Raw genomic sequence first — 18,077 nt, 5'->3', positions numbered from 1 at the left:
GTTTCACAGTTATTCTGGATTATAATAGATTTTTAAGGAGTTTATAACACATCCAAAACACTTGGAGGTGACAGTATAAAAGACGCCTCCTTTGGGAGCTTTACACAAAGAAACCTTATTGAAGACACAAGGACTCTGAAGATTTTGCCCTATTGTATAGAACTTAAACGTAATTTCACGTTAAAGATTCAGTTTGCCAGTATTTTTTTCCAAGAGGAAAGTTGCAGGCTGTAGAGACACTGAAATGGGAAACTGGAAGCGGTGCCCAGTGCGTTCCTGCGTGTGCTCAGCGCATCGATCACCACCAGGCTTGTGCTGGAAGTACACACACCCCGGAGAGGCAGAGCAGAAAGGGAGTGGTGCTCTGAGAGAAAACCTGCTAAAAGGTTTATTACCTGCCATTCACTCCCAAGTTTGATTCTGGCTGTTGCATAAGACTTTTAATCCCCAGCTAAGTAAATACACAGACACTTAAGGAGGGGGGGAAAAAACCCGACAACTTTTTGCATGATGAATAATAAAGTCTTTTGAATGATGCATAAACAGTTTTCTGGTGCTGCCAGAGCCCTCTGCCAATTAGTCAGAGTGCAGCTGATGAATCATGAGACACATTCTGTGAAATGTTCAAAAATTTGGACCCAGCTCCATGTTCCTGAAAGCCAGTGAGACCCCCCACAGCTGCTGGAACAGTGGTTGCCAGTCATTTGAGTTTCTGAGAGAGATACGTGCAATGGAATACTTCTTGGCAGATTTTAGTTTGGGTAAATTCATGTTTCCATTTAGAATCTCAAATTAGATTGTTATAGTCTTGGCCTTTGTACTACATGCACAGAGAAGTTGACTTTTGATAGCTTTGTGCAGAAAATTACTCTCTGCTCTTTAAAGAGGTGGCTTGAAGTAAATGGCACTTACAATTCTTCTATAATACTCTGAAGATCCTTGGTCTTTTCTTAATGTTGGTTGGTTTTTTTTTAATACAAGGTTAGAAGATCTCTTTTTTAATTAGAGTTTAATTTCTGGGTCACAGAAAACAACAACTAGATTCAAGCAGTGGCTTGCTGAACTGCTACAGGCAGCCTAATGCAGTTTGAATTCAATCTATGAAATGGCTGCATTTCAAAGTATCACGATCTGACTCATTGCTGGTAAACTTTAGACAGTGATTGAAAATAGTAGAGATTTTTTTAATAGCAAGGTAAAAAGGAAATCTGGCATTTGGCTTTATTCAGAATTTCCTCTGGAACTGTAGCTGTGCCTCAAATAAACACACAAGTTTTTCTTATTTGCATTTCTATCCTCCACTGTACCTGGAACTGGGACCTAAAAGCAACTACGTTGGTAAAGAAAAATGGTTTTAAGTGTTGAAAAATGTACTCCTGCTGCATCCCTGTGTCTCCTGGGTCATTCTCTATTTTTTTGTAACCACATTTATAACTTTTCTTACTCTAGGAACATTTGATCATAGAATTCTTTGTCAATCCCTTTTATCCATCTCTTCTTGCAGTTAGCATTAATGTAGTTCAGGGATGTTCATCCCAGCTTTTGGTTCATTTTTGAGACACAAATTAGAACCTTATGACAAACCTTGGTGCTGGTTTTCTTTTTTCTTTTCCCCCAACTTCTTTCCCTGTAGTGCCTGTTGTGTGCCAAGGCTTTTGTGTGCAGATGCCTGTGATGTCTGCCAGAATAGGAGCAACATGCTGAGGTACACGATGAAACCTGAACTGGGAGAGTATCTGGATGTTTTTTTGGTGTTACAAGATCCCCAGTTCTGACAGATCGCTTATAAATATTGTATATTATCATCTGGCACTATCTCAGATACATACATAGGAAATGTTTAACTGCCCACAACATACAGGTCATAGGAGCAGATCTGTCATTGAACTTGCCCCATCCTGCACTCCACATAACTGCTGATATTTTACTGTATTTTCCCTCTCACATATTCACTCAGTGAACAAGTTCCATAGCTGAGAGCTTGTCACAGCTGAGGTTGGACTGAAACTCGTGAATGTGCTACTCCACAGACATCTAAGAAAAGGCAAAACCTTCATGAGATCTGAAGAGAAGCCTGTGGGGTCTGGGCATCTGCAGCACCAACATGCCACAGGGAGGATTTCATTATGTTAATGGGAAGGCAGTTTGACCAGACGCCTTCCATGGCACCAGAACCGTATGCTGGCAAAACTCACTCATTTTTGTAACAGGGATTGATTCTAGATGTGCTTGTGGAATAGCGGATTTCCTCTGATCAGAAGATTCAATGATGACTTGTTGGGTGATATCCATGGAATTAGGAATACATTTTCTGCCATCTCAAAGAAGGTGGCTTCTCATTTCCATTCTATTGCACCACAGCTGGTCTTCTAATTCACCTCTGTTCTTAGTCATCAGCCCCTCCCTTAGACAAACTCTTCAAATTTGATCAAGTCCAAACTTGGACCAACAGCAATGTGAACTCTGAGGCATCAACATCCTTGTTGTATAATCTGTACGTACAGCACATTAAACAGTCATGATCTTTACAGAGATACTTTGCCACAGGGTATTAGTGATGCATCACACAAGGAACTGGGACTTCTGTTTCACTGGCGATTGATGCAAGAAAAGACTTGCTGACTAGTGGTAAAGATGCTGAAGTAGTACCCTTCAGAGTCTGTGAGACAGCTACTCTGCCTGTCTGAAAAGTTGAGTTGAAAAAACTATGAAATGCTAAAGAAAAGATATTTCCACTGGAACGATGTTGCCTGGTATTAGAAATTCTAGTCTTGATAAGCCGACTTAAGCAATATTCTTTTTCTTGAAGTAATGTGAATGAAATGAGAAAGCTGATACCAAACAGGAATTACTGAGTATGTCAGTGGTTGAAGCAAGGCTTATTTTTGATGTCAAACATATTTTTGTTTTGTTGCAGTGTTCATTTTTGCCTAAATTCTCCATTCACATAGAGACAAAATACGAGGACAACAAAGGAAGCAATGACAGTGTAAGTATGATGATGGCTTTTGCAAAATTTGGTTTAATCCTTGTAGTTAAGTATGGTCTGTATGTGGGGGCTGTAGGTCTTTCACTCTGGGAGAAAGGCCCCACCAGGTTTGTACGTTTGCACCCACATGGGTGTCCTGTCCATGAGCAGCTCCTCAGCTTGGTGTCTTCCGACACCGAGGAGAGAAAAGATTCAGGTACACAACTTCCCTTCTGCCTCTGTATTCTACTTGTTACTTCTCTAAACACAATGTGATTTATGTATGTGAATTTAGTCCTGACAAACATTTATGGAGAGTAAAGATTACTCTTTTTTTGGGGTGCAGTTGTATTCCGTGTTATCTGTTCACGTTATTCTCTCTGAGTAAAAGGGGTTGAATTCAAAGGAGCTGTTAGGAAGAGCAAACAGGAAGCTAAACAATAGTCAGAGATGAGAGACCTCAGTAAACAACTTCAAGGGAACAATGGCTGCACTACTGAGGTGATGCTTTTGGCAACCACTTACCAAAAGTTAAGAAGTTCTCAGAGTTTACAGATGAAAAGGGTAATTAACCATGCAGAATCCTCTCTAGAGGAAGGGTGGGAGTGAGTAGCCAGCAGCTGCTGATGGGGAGATGCTCAGGAATAGAAGGCAGGAGGTCAGTCTGTTGCCTTGACAGGGAGCAAAGCAAAGTCACACAACTTGGAAGAAAAGAATAACATTCAATAAAGCCAGGCATGTAGAGATTCAGCCCTCAGATCAATACACAAATACATTTCTATATGTTTCATTTTGGTATGCTTCAAACAGTTGTTTGTTGCGGACTTAAGAAGTTTCCTACAGGCGTGAAATGCAGGTTGAAATGTCTGGAAAATTGATCTATAACCCAGAGACCTAATGAAGGAGTCTTTAAACTCATTGTGGATTAAAAAGAAGGCACAAAAGCAGATCTTAAGGGATGTGAGACACTGAGCTGCTCTGTTTCCAGGGGTGTCCCTCCAGCAGCCTTGCAGAGGTGGAAGTGTGCTGCTCTCCAGATGGGAGGTGCACTTCCCCACTCGCCCTGGGCCAGTGTACTAATGGGGCTGACAGCTGTGCACTGCTTATGGCAGGGTAATTACATGTAAAAGAACAAGGTGTAATTTTGAATAATGCTTTTGGCATACAGACACTTTCCCAATGGGAACATGACAGAGATCATGTATTAGCCACCAGATACCGACAACTGTCAGTCACTGCTAGCCTAAGCCAGAGAGAGGAAAAAAGAAGTGTAATACATTACCAACTAGATGAACATTATGTAATTTATGCACTTGTTAATGTTCACTTCTGCTTTTTGGCAGCACTTTAATTCAGAGCAAGCCCACACCTTTGCTTTCAGGAGGTGCAGACTAGTTTTCTGGTTCATTATAGTACCAGCAGTGAGAAGACACATTCTGTACTGATGCCTAACAGAGGAAGAACTGAGGCTGTTTAATCTGGGATTTTAATGGGGGTCAGCTTTGTGGCTAAAATACTATGAATCAAGCCCTGACTAGTACCCAAGTACCCAGCCAGTGAATTTAAGATGAACTTAACACAGAGGTAGGATACCCAGATGATGTAAATCATAGAATCTCTACTCTGCTTGAATCCAGCTCTTCAAATGTAGTTTTTATCAGAGTGCCAGTGGGGTAATATTATATTACCTTTATATTGCAGTACCTGATTCATAGACTCGGCAAGTATTTACCAAGATTAACAGATTTAACCCGACCCTTACTTGAACTAAGGAGGAAAAAGAGAGCTGGTTGCACTCCAGCCCTGATTTCCATGTCATTCTGAGAGCTGGGCTATTCGCTAGTGTGAACACAATAAACCAGAGGAAGATAGACACTTTTGCTGTTGATTCAGTGACACTAATGTGGTGGCAGAGATGTGGCTGGTCCAGCACCAAAATGCTGGAAGGTTGGTAAATACAGAGAGATGTGACTGAGCCTGTGGAGAGACTTGTGTTAAACCAGATACTTTGGGACTAGAACTCAGTCAGTCTTGTTTCTGTTCCTCAGTGGGCAAGCTTAAACCTCACTTAAGAAAATGCAAAGGGTATTTCTCCTTCGTATCATACAAGTTTAGATTAAATTTCATTGTGTTTTCCTGGTCATAAAACAGCAGGAAACACAGCATCCATTCCTAGAGATTTCTACATTTCTATATCTCTCAACTATTTCTAGATACATTTTTGAGATCATACAGGGTTTTTGAAGTCTGATCAATTCTTCATTTCCATGCTAGCTAATAGAGTAGATATACTCTAATAATTAGATATAAGGATACTAAAACTAATTCCATTGCTTAGTGGAAGAAAGCAATATGAATGCTCTTCGGTTCCTATTGTCATTTAGCAGGCTGCTATGCTATTAGAATTATTTCATTTAACATGTTGCACTGTCTGGTAAAATTCTACCTAATTACTGCAATGTATCTTGATGCAAAAGTCCTCCTGATTTTTCTTGCCAGTTGTCATCATAGAAGGAACTAGTGCAAGATAATGGTACCTGCTTTGGAACTTGATTTTTCTGTGTCTAAGGCTTTGTCATCATTTTAACCTATTTTACATGTGCTTAAAGCACTGTTGTTTCAATCTGTTCAAGTTTGCACTTGATTTGCACAAATGTAAACCTTGCCAGAAAGAACAACAGAAAATAAACCCCTGTATTTAGATAAAACATCATGTAGATGGTGATAGTGCAGCACCGTGAATCCATCCAGTTGTGATTTCTAGTGCTCCAGCACAGCTGATGTTGCTGTATCATATCGAGAAGCTCACGTGGCAGCTCTCTCCTTAGAAAAACAAAGTCAGTGTTGGATGAACATGTTAGTACATCAAATATTGTCACTGCTACCTTGCAGCTTTATAGCTTCATTAACAGTGCTAGAAACCAGACCAGTGAGGGAGGTCATTCAGGGTTTCTTCTAAAGGGTCTCTTTAAAAGTAAACTGCTTAGTTTAAAGAGAAATTTGATTTTTATTTTATTTTTATTTTTAAATTACAGAACGGACTTTCTAATAATTAGAATGATTTGTAAAATGTAAATGACACTGTAGGTGGTATCTGTGGAGTATGTGAAAATGCTGCTTCCCTCCTGCATCTTCAGCTGCTTATGTAAGGCAGGGTGGCAGCGGAACCTGCTGGAAGAGGGAAGTGCAGGTCCCTACAACAGGCAGCAGCAGTGAGCACAGACAAGCTATAAAAGTGCCCATTAATCACTCAGTGCACACTTTTTTGCCCACAAGAAAAATTAGCAATTAGGGAATTTGAATCTAGATGCACAAAATCTGTATTTTGAATGTTAAAGCCATAAGTTAAATAGAAGAGAGTTCTTCAGGTAGAATACTTAATGAAGTGGTCAGAAGTCACAGGCAGGAGTGGTGTAAGGTACTGCTTGTTTGTGAAGAAATTATTAGTCTGTGGTTCTCATGAGCACATAAACTCCCCTTTTTTATTTGGACAGACGTTATTTTCTTTTAACAGTCTATTGAATGGTCAGTATTTATAATTTCATTCTAAACGGTGTATTGCTCTCACTTTTCTTGCATGTCTCTTACCGTTTCAGTGTACACAGACAAGCTACAGACATACGTTTTGTTTTTAATTTTAGTGGGGAATGCACCAGCTTGGGCTTTGTTGATTACAGAGGATCTGCCACATGGCTCTCGATGCTGTAATCAATGCACAGTGATCTCACGTGCTGCAGCTCCGTGTCTGTTCTTGCATGCCACAGTCTAGTCCTGTGAACGTTTCTGCCTGGTGAAGGCAGACATGCTGTCAAGGTTCAAGCAAATCACTGCCTCTCAGACACATTTCAGTTTTCCTGTTTGTTGCAGAAGGATCATTATGTTTGACTGGGTTTTGTTGGGGTTTTTTTTGTTGTTTGTTTTTTAGTCACAGAATTAATTTCTGCTGATATTTGGGCAGTGCATTTGTGCCATCTGATACCATCTGGGGAAAGTAAAGTACAGCTTGTAAAAATAATCCAGTAGTTGTCAATAATGGAAATTCAGTGTATGTAAAACAGTGCCTTGTTCTTTGTAGCATAACATTTTGCTCTGGAAAACTCAGTGGCTGGATCTTGAGTATTAAAGAATAACATGCAAGCATTTAAAGTAACCTAGTCTTTCTTTTTGCTAAATGACCATGATATTTATTAAGCAAGAATAATATTATTCTTACGAGTAATGTAAGAATTCTGAGGCAGAGTTATATTTCAAAATGACAAATTATGGATCTCATTGGGCAAGTTCTCATAAGAGTATATCACAGTAATTCTGATCAAGTCATCAGAGCTACAGCACTAATTCTTTGTCAATCAAGAGAAAAATAGATTATCAGCATGTTTCTTGCCTTTCAAAGATAATACGTTGTTGAATGACTGCTGCCAAATGAAACCAGGAGGTAGTTCTGTATTCCCTATAGTTATAAATTAACACCGGTATCATCTGACACACTAATAGCTTGAGCACACCAAAGCCAGCCAGCTGATAGCAGATGTTATTTAATGCACAACCTAAGTAAATGGCAGTGCCATCAGTTAAAGTCAGAAAGTCCTTTCTTGCCAGTGAGTTCTTATTCTGTAGCCCCACAAGTGACCGTGTACATGGTATTGGACTGCTCATTGTGCTTCATCCTTAGCCTGTATTTCTGAAGCGTGTATTCTGATTGTGAAATATTTGACTAAAGTGAGATCAATTTTAGATACGGCCAGCTAAGAAGAAAAGCCATTTTTAGTGTCGCTGGTTTTAGGGTGGTTTATCCCCCTATTTTTGTCTCCTATCTTGGTAACACAGAGCTAGGTTGTAATGAACTTAATATAGAACATGTAAATTAAATGTAAATTCCCTATTTAAGGAAACTGCCATAAAAAACTATTGTCAGCTGCAACGGAGTCAGCTGTGCCCTGGCTTGGCCTCACTGCGCTACAGGATATCATGGTGTAAATTGGCTAAAGGATTGCCAGGCGGCACTGCAAATATGTCAAAATCAAGGTTCAGTTTTGGGGATGATTTTATTTGCACCTGGACTTTTTCTGTATGATGCTGTTGAGTATCTGTTTGTTTCTTGTATAATGTGCAATGAAAACTCTTGATTTTGTGAAGCTTTTCCCCCTCTAACAAGTCTCAAAGGATACAGGCAAACAAGTGGAGAGGTTAGCTCAAAATTCCTTCTGTGTCCAGAGCTCTCCTTTTGGTGAATATAATTACAAATAGCGTGTCCCAAGCACATATGGCTATCACAGAACATAAGATAAGGCCCATACTGACAGAGTGTGAACAAGTAAAATGGTTGTGCCTCTACTTTTTGATTTTTCTAACTGAACTACTGAAGTGAATTAGTAAAGGTAGTACTTGAAATGGATGTGGCTTTAAAAAGCTAATCCCAGTAAATATTATTGATAGTCTATTATGGCCTTGGAGCTACTTTGACGTAATTACATAAAAATACAATTCTCTCTTCACAAAGTACAAACCTAAACGAGGTATTTTCTGAGAGATGGAATAATAGAGGAGTTGTGACATGGAGAAAAAAGGCAGCAGGAAGCGAGGCTGCTGATAAAGATGTGGCTGCTCTTCCGCTCTGCAGCAGACAGTGATATTCCCATGCTCTTCAGTGAGCCGAGTTCACTGCTCCTAGGGAGGGATTCAGTCTTTTTCCATAGAAGAATTGCTCCCAATTATGTGTGTCCGCATAAATAGTTTTAGCCAGTGAACAGGTTTGAAATTGGGCAATTCCTGTAATCTTTGCCCAAGTAAATCTCAAAAGCAAATTAATGGACTTTGGGAGTAAAGGAGGTTGGAACATGACTTAATGAAAAGTTACACACCGAATAAAACTCCAGAGATCAAGTTCTGAGGAGGTGGCCTTTTATTCTAGACCAAATTTTCCTCCAGAAAAATGAGAGTTAAAGTGGAGCAGATGACACAACCTGCTAAAGGATGCTGTAATAAGAAATTGGAGACTAGCCAGTAGTTCTGACGGTGGCAATTTAAGGGGATTAGAATTTCAAGGTGGATAGCAGGTTTTGTACCTTTTTTAATAGGAAAAAACCCTATTCTTGCAGTCCTAACTGCAATTACACCTCTAAATTTTATATACTATTAAATCTAGATTTAAACCATATATGATGAATCCATATATATTCTGCTCTTGATGATAGGAAAAAAAGCATCACAAGATATATTCATATATTATGAAACAAAACCAAGGCAAACAAGCACTGGTCTGACCCTCAGAGTCCTGCTAGCATAGGAGAATGGGTTTCAGCAGGGTCTGACTTTATACCATTTCTATCCAAACCAGGTCGGCTGTGGTGATTTGCCATAAAAGTTACATTTTGGATTAGCTACATCTGAACAAGGGTGAAGCCAGCAACTTAGCCTGAAGATAGAAGAAAAAGAAGAAAAATGGGAAAGGAGCTTGTAGAAAAAAGATATTAAATTTGTTGTTGAACTCACTGTCATCTCATAACCTGACTTCCTGTTCTGGCTTTGGCTTCAAGGAAAAGTCAAGTCTCTAACAAAGTATGTGCTAGGATATGTCATTGTAGGTCACGAGGAAATTGAAGGAAAGAAATCTAAATACAGCAGCACTTGGATTGCTGCAGTATCCTCTATGATCTTCCTTTCCTGAGGTTTTAGAATCATCTGCCAGAGTCTGAAAATTTTCCCCTAAAGAAATCAGTAACAATCATAAAGATGACCCAATTGAAATCTCTCTTCCACTTTTTGTCATTCTGTGGGTGAGTTAGTCTAAATAATGATGAGGTTTCAGTCCTCTTGAAAAGTGGAAGTGTATAAATGTTTGACTGTTGTAAAAAAGCTGTTACAAACCCTACCCCTAAGAAAAGCCAAACCCCACAGCAAAAAGGGCTCTCCAGCCTGAAAGTTACTCTTTGTTTTCCATTTGATTGTGTATTTCAATCTCAATTAATTACTTGGCTTCCAACTGTAAAGCCTGTCCAGCTCTTTCCAATATAATATTTAATATTCTGCCTTTCTACATCATCTTCTTAAGGATACAGATTGTTCTCACCATTCATTTTCTGCACATTTGTGAATACAGTTGCACAGATTGGGAGCCTTATGCTTCTTTTTGTGGCCTTTAATCTCTTCCTTTAAAACTTCTAAATTTCTCTAGTCTCTTTGATCACAAACACAATAAACCCATCTTCCCTACAGGTTTTGAGGCAATCCCAGATTATGGGGCTAGGAGAGGCAATAAGAGAATTAGAGCTAGGAAAGCAATCAGTCTTGTTCTCTAATGACTTCTTAGTTTCTACTGCTGATAGAATGAGAAGATTAAATCTCTATCTGCAAATCTTGTGAGGACAATCTAAGAAGGGGAGAAGCATAAATGATTAGACAACAACTTGTGCCAGCAAAAGGAAGCAAGAATGTCATTCAACAAACTTCTGGAATGAAGGAAATGATCAGAGGTAGCTGAAGCAGCAAATACAGCACAGTTGAAATGGTTGAAAAATTCCTCTTGTTTTTGACAGATTGGCAAAGGCATCTGTCATCCCTACTTCTAGCAAAGCATTTGAAAGAGAAAAAGAATGTAAAGCTGTATTACTTAGAGGTGCAATATGTGAATCAAGCCTGCAACAGAGCAGGGCACATTTCTTCAGATAAGATATAGGGTAATAGTTCCAATTTAGGTCCTTGCAAATGTGCAGAGATTTGTGTGTGCTTCAATTTATTAGGCTTGTACTTAAACCATACACTGACTGATTCAGGGCCTCGGCTGACCTGATAATGGCCATTTAAGAGAATTCTCCATTATTTTATTTAAAGCTCAGAGATTATAGTGAAAAGCATCTTGTTCCAGAAATAGCTCAGCTGATTTCATCAAGGGACTGCTCTGTATGTCTGAATTTGTTTAGGAGAAAAGCAAGCAGGGAAGCGTATAAAAAGCGACCTGTATTATACATATCAAACACAACAGCTGTTTAAAAAATGTATTCCAAGAAAGAGCACGATGGGGAAAGGACCTCCTAGCTCAAATTTGTTCAAATAATCACCGTATTTTGCAAAGCAAGAACTGGAGAAGGAAAATAAGTACAGAGATAAAAGCAGACTGGAGTTTCCCTTTGTTCTGTTCTTCTGCAGTTTCAGACACATTAACATTTTATATCCAGTTCACAAAGCATTCAGTATTGCTCATTTTATTCCAGTGCTGTTAATGACCAAGGCAAGTTAAAATGGTAGAGTCAAACTTCAGCTTTTCATATATTTCCTGAGTGACATTCTCCTTACCAGCTGGTAAACTTGTTCATCATAGTTCATTGCTCACTTTGAATGCTTTAAATGGGCAGCCGCATCTTCCAGAACTACTAAAGTAGCGTTCTTGTTAATGAATAGTTGCTGGCATTTTGTATTTTTAACTGTTCCTTTAGGATAAAATGAAATTAACAGAGCGTTCACTCCATTTATTTAACAACAACAAAAAAAGAAAACAACAATATTTATGCTTCCTGGAAACATTTGCTATAGAACATTGTGCCCCAAAGGACAAAACACATCCTTGGCTTGTTACTGATCTTGACAGTGTCTGCAGAGCTTCTCTGAATTTTGCGGTTCATGATAGCCTTTTAGCTAGTCACTATTTCCACGTCCCAGATTCACGAGTAGAATTATATTGCAGACATAGTATCAGTCACGTGGGTCACCAAGATGCCTCAATCATTAAATTCTGGGCATGGGCACAGATGCAAATGACCTGCATTTCAAATATACTCATCGTTTGCCTTGCATAAAACAGGAGACTTGAGGTTCAAAACCAGCTCCTAAAGGATTAAAATAAGGTCTGAGTGTGCTCAAATGGATGGAATTTTCCAGCTTCCACTGAGAACAGTTCAACCAGAATTTTGATTCTCAGTATAACAGCAACTTAGCCTGAGCTGTTCACACAAAATATCTGCATTTCGTTCCTGTCCCTAGAATGACAAGGTTAGAAACAGCCAGAGTCCAGAAAAGCAGGGGTTTTACACAGTGATGGAATCCAGCTCAAAGGTGAGAGAACACAATAAACCTCATCCTAGTTGTTGACTTTACTATTTGTGACGAAAGTGTCTCTTCCAAAAAGTGCAAGGCAGATCTGCAGTGTGAGCAGTAAGTGCTGAACACGATGTGTTAACATTTAACAGTCCTCTGTTGATCTGACATAGTGGATTGTTCCCGAAAAAGTCCGTGGGATAATTCATTCAAACTGTCATAAATCTTGCTTAGGAACACCTTGTTTGTGTATAATCTTGAGAACACCGATTTTCTTCCCTTTGACATCTGCTAGAGAACGTGACTGTGTCCCTGCAAGAACTTCAGTATCTTACATCAGAAGATGTTCAGATGCAATCCAAAAATACATTATGTTGCACAAGTCATTGGAGTCGCTTGTTACTGTTATTCCAGGTGGATTTTGTAAGGATGGTGTTCTGAACAGTGCTGAATCTCTTTAACTCTTGCAGATTTTTGACAAAGAAGCTAAAGACCTGGAGCGAGAAGTCTGCTTTATTGATATTGCCAGTGATGAAATTCCTGAGCGCTATTACAAGGAATCAGAGGTAAGAGACAACTTGGTTGTGAATTGGTGAAGGAGGGAACGTAAAAGGCTGCAGAAAAGCCTTGATAGTAATCAAAACAAAGGGGTTTTGTATGAAATCTTGCTGGTCGGTAGTACTTAAAAAGCTTTCAATTTGAGGGGAAGCAGATAGCCACCTCCCTATCTAGATTGCCTGACACTTCCTTTTGCAGATGGTTCCTTCAGCCTTTTGAAATGCTTTCATACCCTTATCAGAACATATCCTGTACCAGACCTTTGATATTCAGCTCAATTCATTCAAAGTAGAAGAGGCCTTTTCTTTGAATCATGAAGCTCAGTTAAGTGTTTGCAGGTCTGAGGGGTTTTAAACATTCCTGTCGTCCTTACTTGCATCCAGCCGTGATGAATAAGTCGTGCGAAGTGTCTGAGCCCAGGCAGAGGACAGATGAGAACAGGGTTGATGCTCAAGGTAACTCAGTGGTGACCATGACACAAGACCAAGAGGGACTGAAGCAGACTACATGCTGCAGTGAATCTGCCAGGAAGCATCAATGGGAGCAGACGCATTCAGTCCCTTAGAATTCCCTTGGAAATCACTCCATGTATATTTGATAGTGCACACCTCTGAAGAGTGCGTTTCTTTTAGGTCAGTGCAATTCACTGGTTTGAAATCAGCAGCCATCATGCAAATGAAGATGAGGTCTCAGTGGTTTAACCTCAGACTTGAAAAATGATGGTTCACAACAAGTAGCTAGAGAGGAAAGATCAGATCTCTGCTTGCATTTAATTTTGGAGATATGATTTTCCTCTGGAGCCAAGTATATATTCATAGCTGGCAATGAGTATGGCAGCTGTTTGACTATACAAAACGAGACTACATAATCATTTTTAGGATAGAAAATGAAGACTTGCCAATGAATATATTTCTATACCATAGGAGACATGATTTTCAGACTAAAAAAGTTGGGTACTTGTTATCTTCCATTTATAGATCCTATTTCAAATTTTATGTATGGGTCATAAAACCAAATTGGGTCTACAGTAGAATGAAAAGTAATTTTATTAGTTTCCTTAGATAATGAAACCCATCTGGTTAGTACCAAAAATTGTATAACACCTCATGAAACAGCTTATTGGTCCCATCATCTTATCTGAACTCCACCGTCTTCTGGTTCCATTTGGGAATGACTGCTGCTATTGAATGGGTCAGCATTTGACTGTGCTTTAAAGAAATCTTGTCATAATTTCCATGTGTGTGTGCACTTCCAGAAATGGTAAACATGGAAGTTTAACATTAGGCTTTTCAGCTTTCCTTCCCATTTTTAATAGCCAACTATTAAGCATAATTTCCACATGGTTAATCTTATGATAGAGAAAACTAGGCTCATGTTAAGCGAGAAAGAATTTCAGTCTTTGTGTTGTTATTTCAAACACTAGAGACCTGATTTCAAGCAAAATGGAATTTTACATGGGCTTAAACAACAAAAATAGCCCAGCATCTGTTGTTTTTTTCTGTACTGATGGATGATTTGTATGTTGCCTACCAAATTCTGTTTCAGAATTTGTACAAAATAGTAAGAACACCTTAGCATTTAACTGTGCACATACTGCGACTGACACTGAATTAAAAATAGTTGAATTAAGTATCTTCCAAAGTTTACCAGCTATGGGGTTTTATGCTACCATATGATGAATGTGAAGCCAAATTCCCATTTCTGATGAGGCTTCATACATCATTCAGGGACTATAAACAGATTTTTAATGTTGTAAATGTAATTTCTGTCCATCTTCCATCAGAACAGGATAAAAAGTAACTCTGTGTAAATGGGAAACTGTGTTTTCCAAATAGCAGTTTCAGAGAGAACTAAAATCCATTTACTGTAAACATTTGAAAGGTATTTTAGTTACACTAATAACAATAATTTGGCTGCTTTTAGATCGTTTAGCTGAATTGATACTAAGATTAAAGATTAAAAGTGGTTTAAGAATTAGATCCCACAGGGTAGATGTCCTGACTCCCATCTGGAAAGACCACTGAGAATGATTTTAGCTTCGGGCATGTTAGTAATCTCTTCAGTTCAGTGGAGCTTCCACATGCGTACAGTTGAGTGAGTTCTGGATCAGGGTCAGCATATGTAGCAGCTTTTAGACATGAGCTTTAAATTTCTTTTATATCCTGATGAAAGTGCACCCCTCTTCAATTAAAAATGTACTTCATTTTTTAACAGCAAATGTCATGATTTAGTTGTATTACTGTATATTAAAGAGGTAGCTTAAATAATTTAAACCTTTCACACACTACTTCAACTGCTTGTAGATGAGTGATTGTTGATACAATCAGACAGCACTAATGACAGTTGCTATTAAGCTAGCACTTGTGATTTCTATTATTTTCAGCTTTGAAGTGCTCAGTTATCCTTCACAGGCTCTTTGGGTCAATATCATAAGTTTTTCAGAGCCCTCTGTAAGAAGAGCCCCTTCCTACAATTTGACTATGACCTTTCTTTGGGCTAATGCATCAAAGAACATTGATTGTTAACAGAATGAGCCACGGCAGCTTTAGTTGTTTTTCTCATTTCTATAAATGGAAGATGTGGTTGTGCAATATCAGTATCATCAATAGAGGTGATAATAGTGCAGCTACCACAGGAGGGTTCAGGAGATACCCAAGGGACCCACAGCACCAGACTCCATACAGAGAAGTGAAGCAACCCATCTCTGCTGCCTAGCACCTGGGATCTAAAACATGGCTGTTCACTTGCCCTGACATGAATCCCGTAAACAGATCTATATTCTGCCTTCCATTGTAACTTACATAATAATGATTCACACTTAAAAAGGCAACATGTATAAAACATCATACATAAATGTATACTCCGTTTGAATTGCACAGCTCATTTCAACTTGTGCTGGTGCTTATGAGAAAGGAGAAGTGTTCCATGAAAATGTCATGGTGGTTGAAGGGAAAATGATGGAATTCAGCTTTGTGCAGATCTGCTTTTTCTCTCCTTCTAAATATTAACTAAAATGGAAAAGTGAAAAATATAGTTAGCTGGAGACTTACGGAGAGCTGTTGTTTCATTGAGGAGGAACCTCTGCCAATTATACAAGGTGATCTCTTGTCCAGAGGCCTCCAAGTGATTTGAATTCCCTGCAGAGTGGAGGGTTTATCTGTCAGTGTGCGCAGAGAAGGACTTAAATCACCAAGTAAATAGTGAATCAGAGACAGTTTGTAGCTATTACAAACACGCACCGAGTCCAACTCTGTCTTCCATGGAGTTGTACTGGTTTCTGCTGTCCAAAGAGTTGTCCTTGTAAAAGCCTGGAGGAGGTATAACTGCAGCAATCTTGGACCTCCCAAAGCAGATGACTTAATTTTAACTTAATGACATTCTACGACCTTCATTGTGAAGTAGCCACCAGGGCACTCCACAGTGCTGCCACGTCTTAAAAGAGGTTGGGGGTTTTTTTACTAGCATGGACCTAAAAATCCTTAAACTTTAGAAGTTTAAAATGTGAGGTTCCAAATGGAGAAAGCTTGAATCTAGGCTAACAAGTTTGCCTGTTTTTCTGTAAGGACTCACATATGTGTCCAAATCTGAATGTGTGTATTACATCAAATACAGAATTTTCTATTTCTAAATAAAGAATGTGCAAGCCTACAGGTAAGACTAGTTGCACATTTTGTAAATTCATTTCCTTGCGACTTTACCATCAATGAATATGTATCACCAGCCATCACGTATTCCCCATATAGACATACATATTTATCTGAATTATAGAAAAGAATAAAACTGAGCTATGCTGAAGAGTGAGGGCCTCAAGTGAATCATTCACTGAAATGAAACATTTACTGTAGATGGGAGCTACTGAGCAAAATGTTCTTTGCAAACATATTCAAGTTCTCAAAATTAAGAGGGTTTCATTTCCTGTTTATAACAAAGCAATTGAGAGTTGGACAAATGGAATAAACTTTTTAAGTTACCTTCACTCAGAAAGATTTCGGGCAGCTGCTGCAGTTTTCTTCTTCAATTGCTGGCTGCTTTTACTTTAACACAGCTGCACTGTAATAGGTCCAGCTTACTACTGTCCAGGTGCTTTCAGAATAACAAAACCTCTATCACCTTACAAAGCCAGAGAATTATGGTAGTTGAAATAATACAGCTGCCTTGGCCCCCCAGTGAACGTGTACAACATGTTGGTACAGAGGATCAGAACAGGGCATGGCAAAAGGAAGTGAAAATTTCCTTTTCCTCCTAACTAACTTCAATTGTGAGCTTATGTAAAGCCTGGCTGCATTATCATCTCTTAACACCTCAGAACTGTCCCAATATTAACAGTTCTTAAGTATTTAGCTGTCTCTTCCAGAAAATAAATTATAATGGAAATTCAAAAAGAGGGGGGGGGGAAAAAGTCTTTAAAAACTGGCTCCACATAAATGTCTATAGTAGCATTTTTACATCAACAAATCTTTCCAGAGCCCTCGCTATCTAAGCTGAAATCCAAAACCTAGCAGCTACAGCTGATGGTGAAAGGCCAGATCATATGCATTAAAACCATGAAGGATTGGTTCTGAAATTCTAGATCAAACAAAATGGTCTTCATCTTAAAGGGGGTGGGGGGAATTGACTGCACTTCAAAAGCACAGTGGTGGAATATATTGCAATAGGAGTCTGAAAAAACAAATCCATGCATTAAAAGGAAGGAAGGGAGGAAGGATCTGCTTTGGGAGATCTGAGCGCTTCCAGTAAGAGAACAGGATGCATGGCATTCACACAGTGCACCTTCACCTCTGGAGAGCACATTCACCTTGCTGTGACGGCTGTACAAACAGTAAGAAATTTTCGAGGCAAATCAGTGACAAGGTAACAAGATGTTCCATGCTGGCTTCCAGCACACAGACAAAGTAGGTGTTGCCAGCTGCACAAGAGTATGGCATCTGCAACTCCTGCTGATCCCATGGTGATGCTCGGGGAAAGAATGCCCAGTCAGATTTGGAATGAGATACAAACGTATCTCATTATTGAACTTTAAGTAAAAAATAACATTTTGGAATAAAATGTGAAGCAGCATTGCAGCAACCCAGTACTGTATCGTCAACGTGTTGGTGTTCGCCTCTTGGAAGGGAGGTGACAATTCCACACCTGATGCCTGTGACGTCTGTGGTCCACGAGGAAGGTTAAGTAAATAAATACTAAATAATAAGCATGGTGAGCCAGGACCAACCATACATGGCCTAAGAAACACGGGGAGAGTGCTGTGTTTAAAACCATACCCATCACACCAGGGCTTTTGTTTTGTTTCATTATAATTTTACATTTTACTCTCAAATAAGCCCAGCTCACGGGTCATGATGTTTCTGCTATGTTAGCAGAAGAGCTATTTTTAAATCACTCTGCACCTGGCAATAAGTGTATTGCAAATACAGAGTAGGTTTTGCTCCTCTGCGAAAGGATTTGCCAGATGGGCTTTCCTAATAAATTGTGTCTGATAAAAGGACGAGAAGGTTATTTAAACAAAAAGATTTTAGCTATG

General features: G+C 39.1%; 1 protein-coding gene across 5 annotated transcripts in view; it reads left to right on the top strand.

The window, feature by feature from the left end:
• PITPNC1 (phosphatidylinositol transfer protein cytoplasmic 1) overlaps positions 1-18,077 on the top strand; it is an 85,954-nt gene that overhangs the window by 53,034 nt on the left and 14,843 nt on the right. For all 5 annotated transcript variants that reach the window (XM_030506379.1, XM_030506381.1, XM_030506380.1 and 2 more), the window contains 2 exons: positions 2,918-2,989; positions 12,469-12,564. In XM_030506379.1, coding sequence (XP_030362239.1) covers positions 2,918-2,989; positions 12,469-12,564 — 168 coding nt within the window. The remainder of the gene's footprint in view (positions 1-2,917; positions 2,990-12,468; positions 12,565-18,077) is intronic.

This window comes from Strigops habroptila, chromosome 14 (genome assembly GCF_004027225.2).
Source record: "Strigops habroptila isolate Jane chromosome 14, bStrHab1.2.pri, whole genome shotgun sequence".
Lineage (NCBI taxonomy): Eukaryota > Metazoa > Chordata > Aves > Psittaciformes > Psittacidae > Strigops > Strigops habroptila.
The sequence above is the reverse complement of the archived record's forward strand: the minus strand, read 5'-3'. Positions and strand labels throughout refer to the sequence as shown.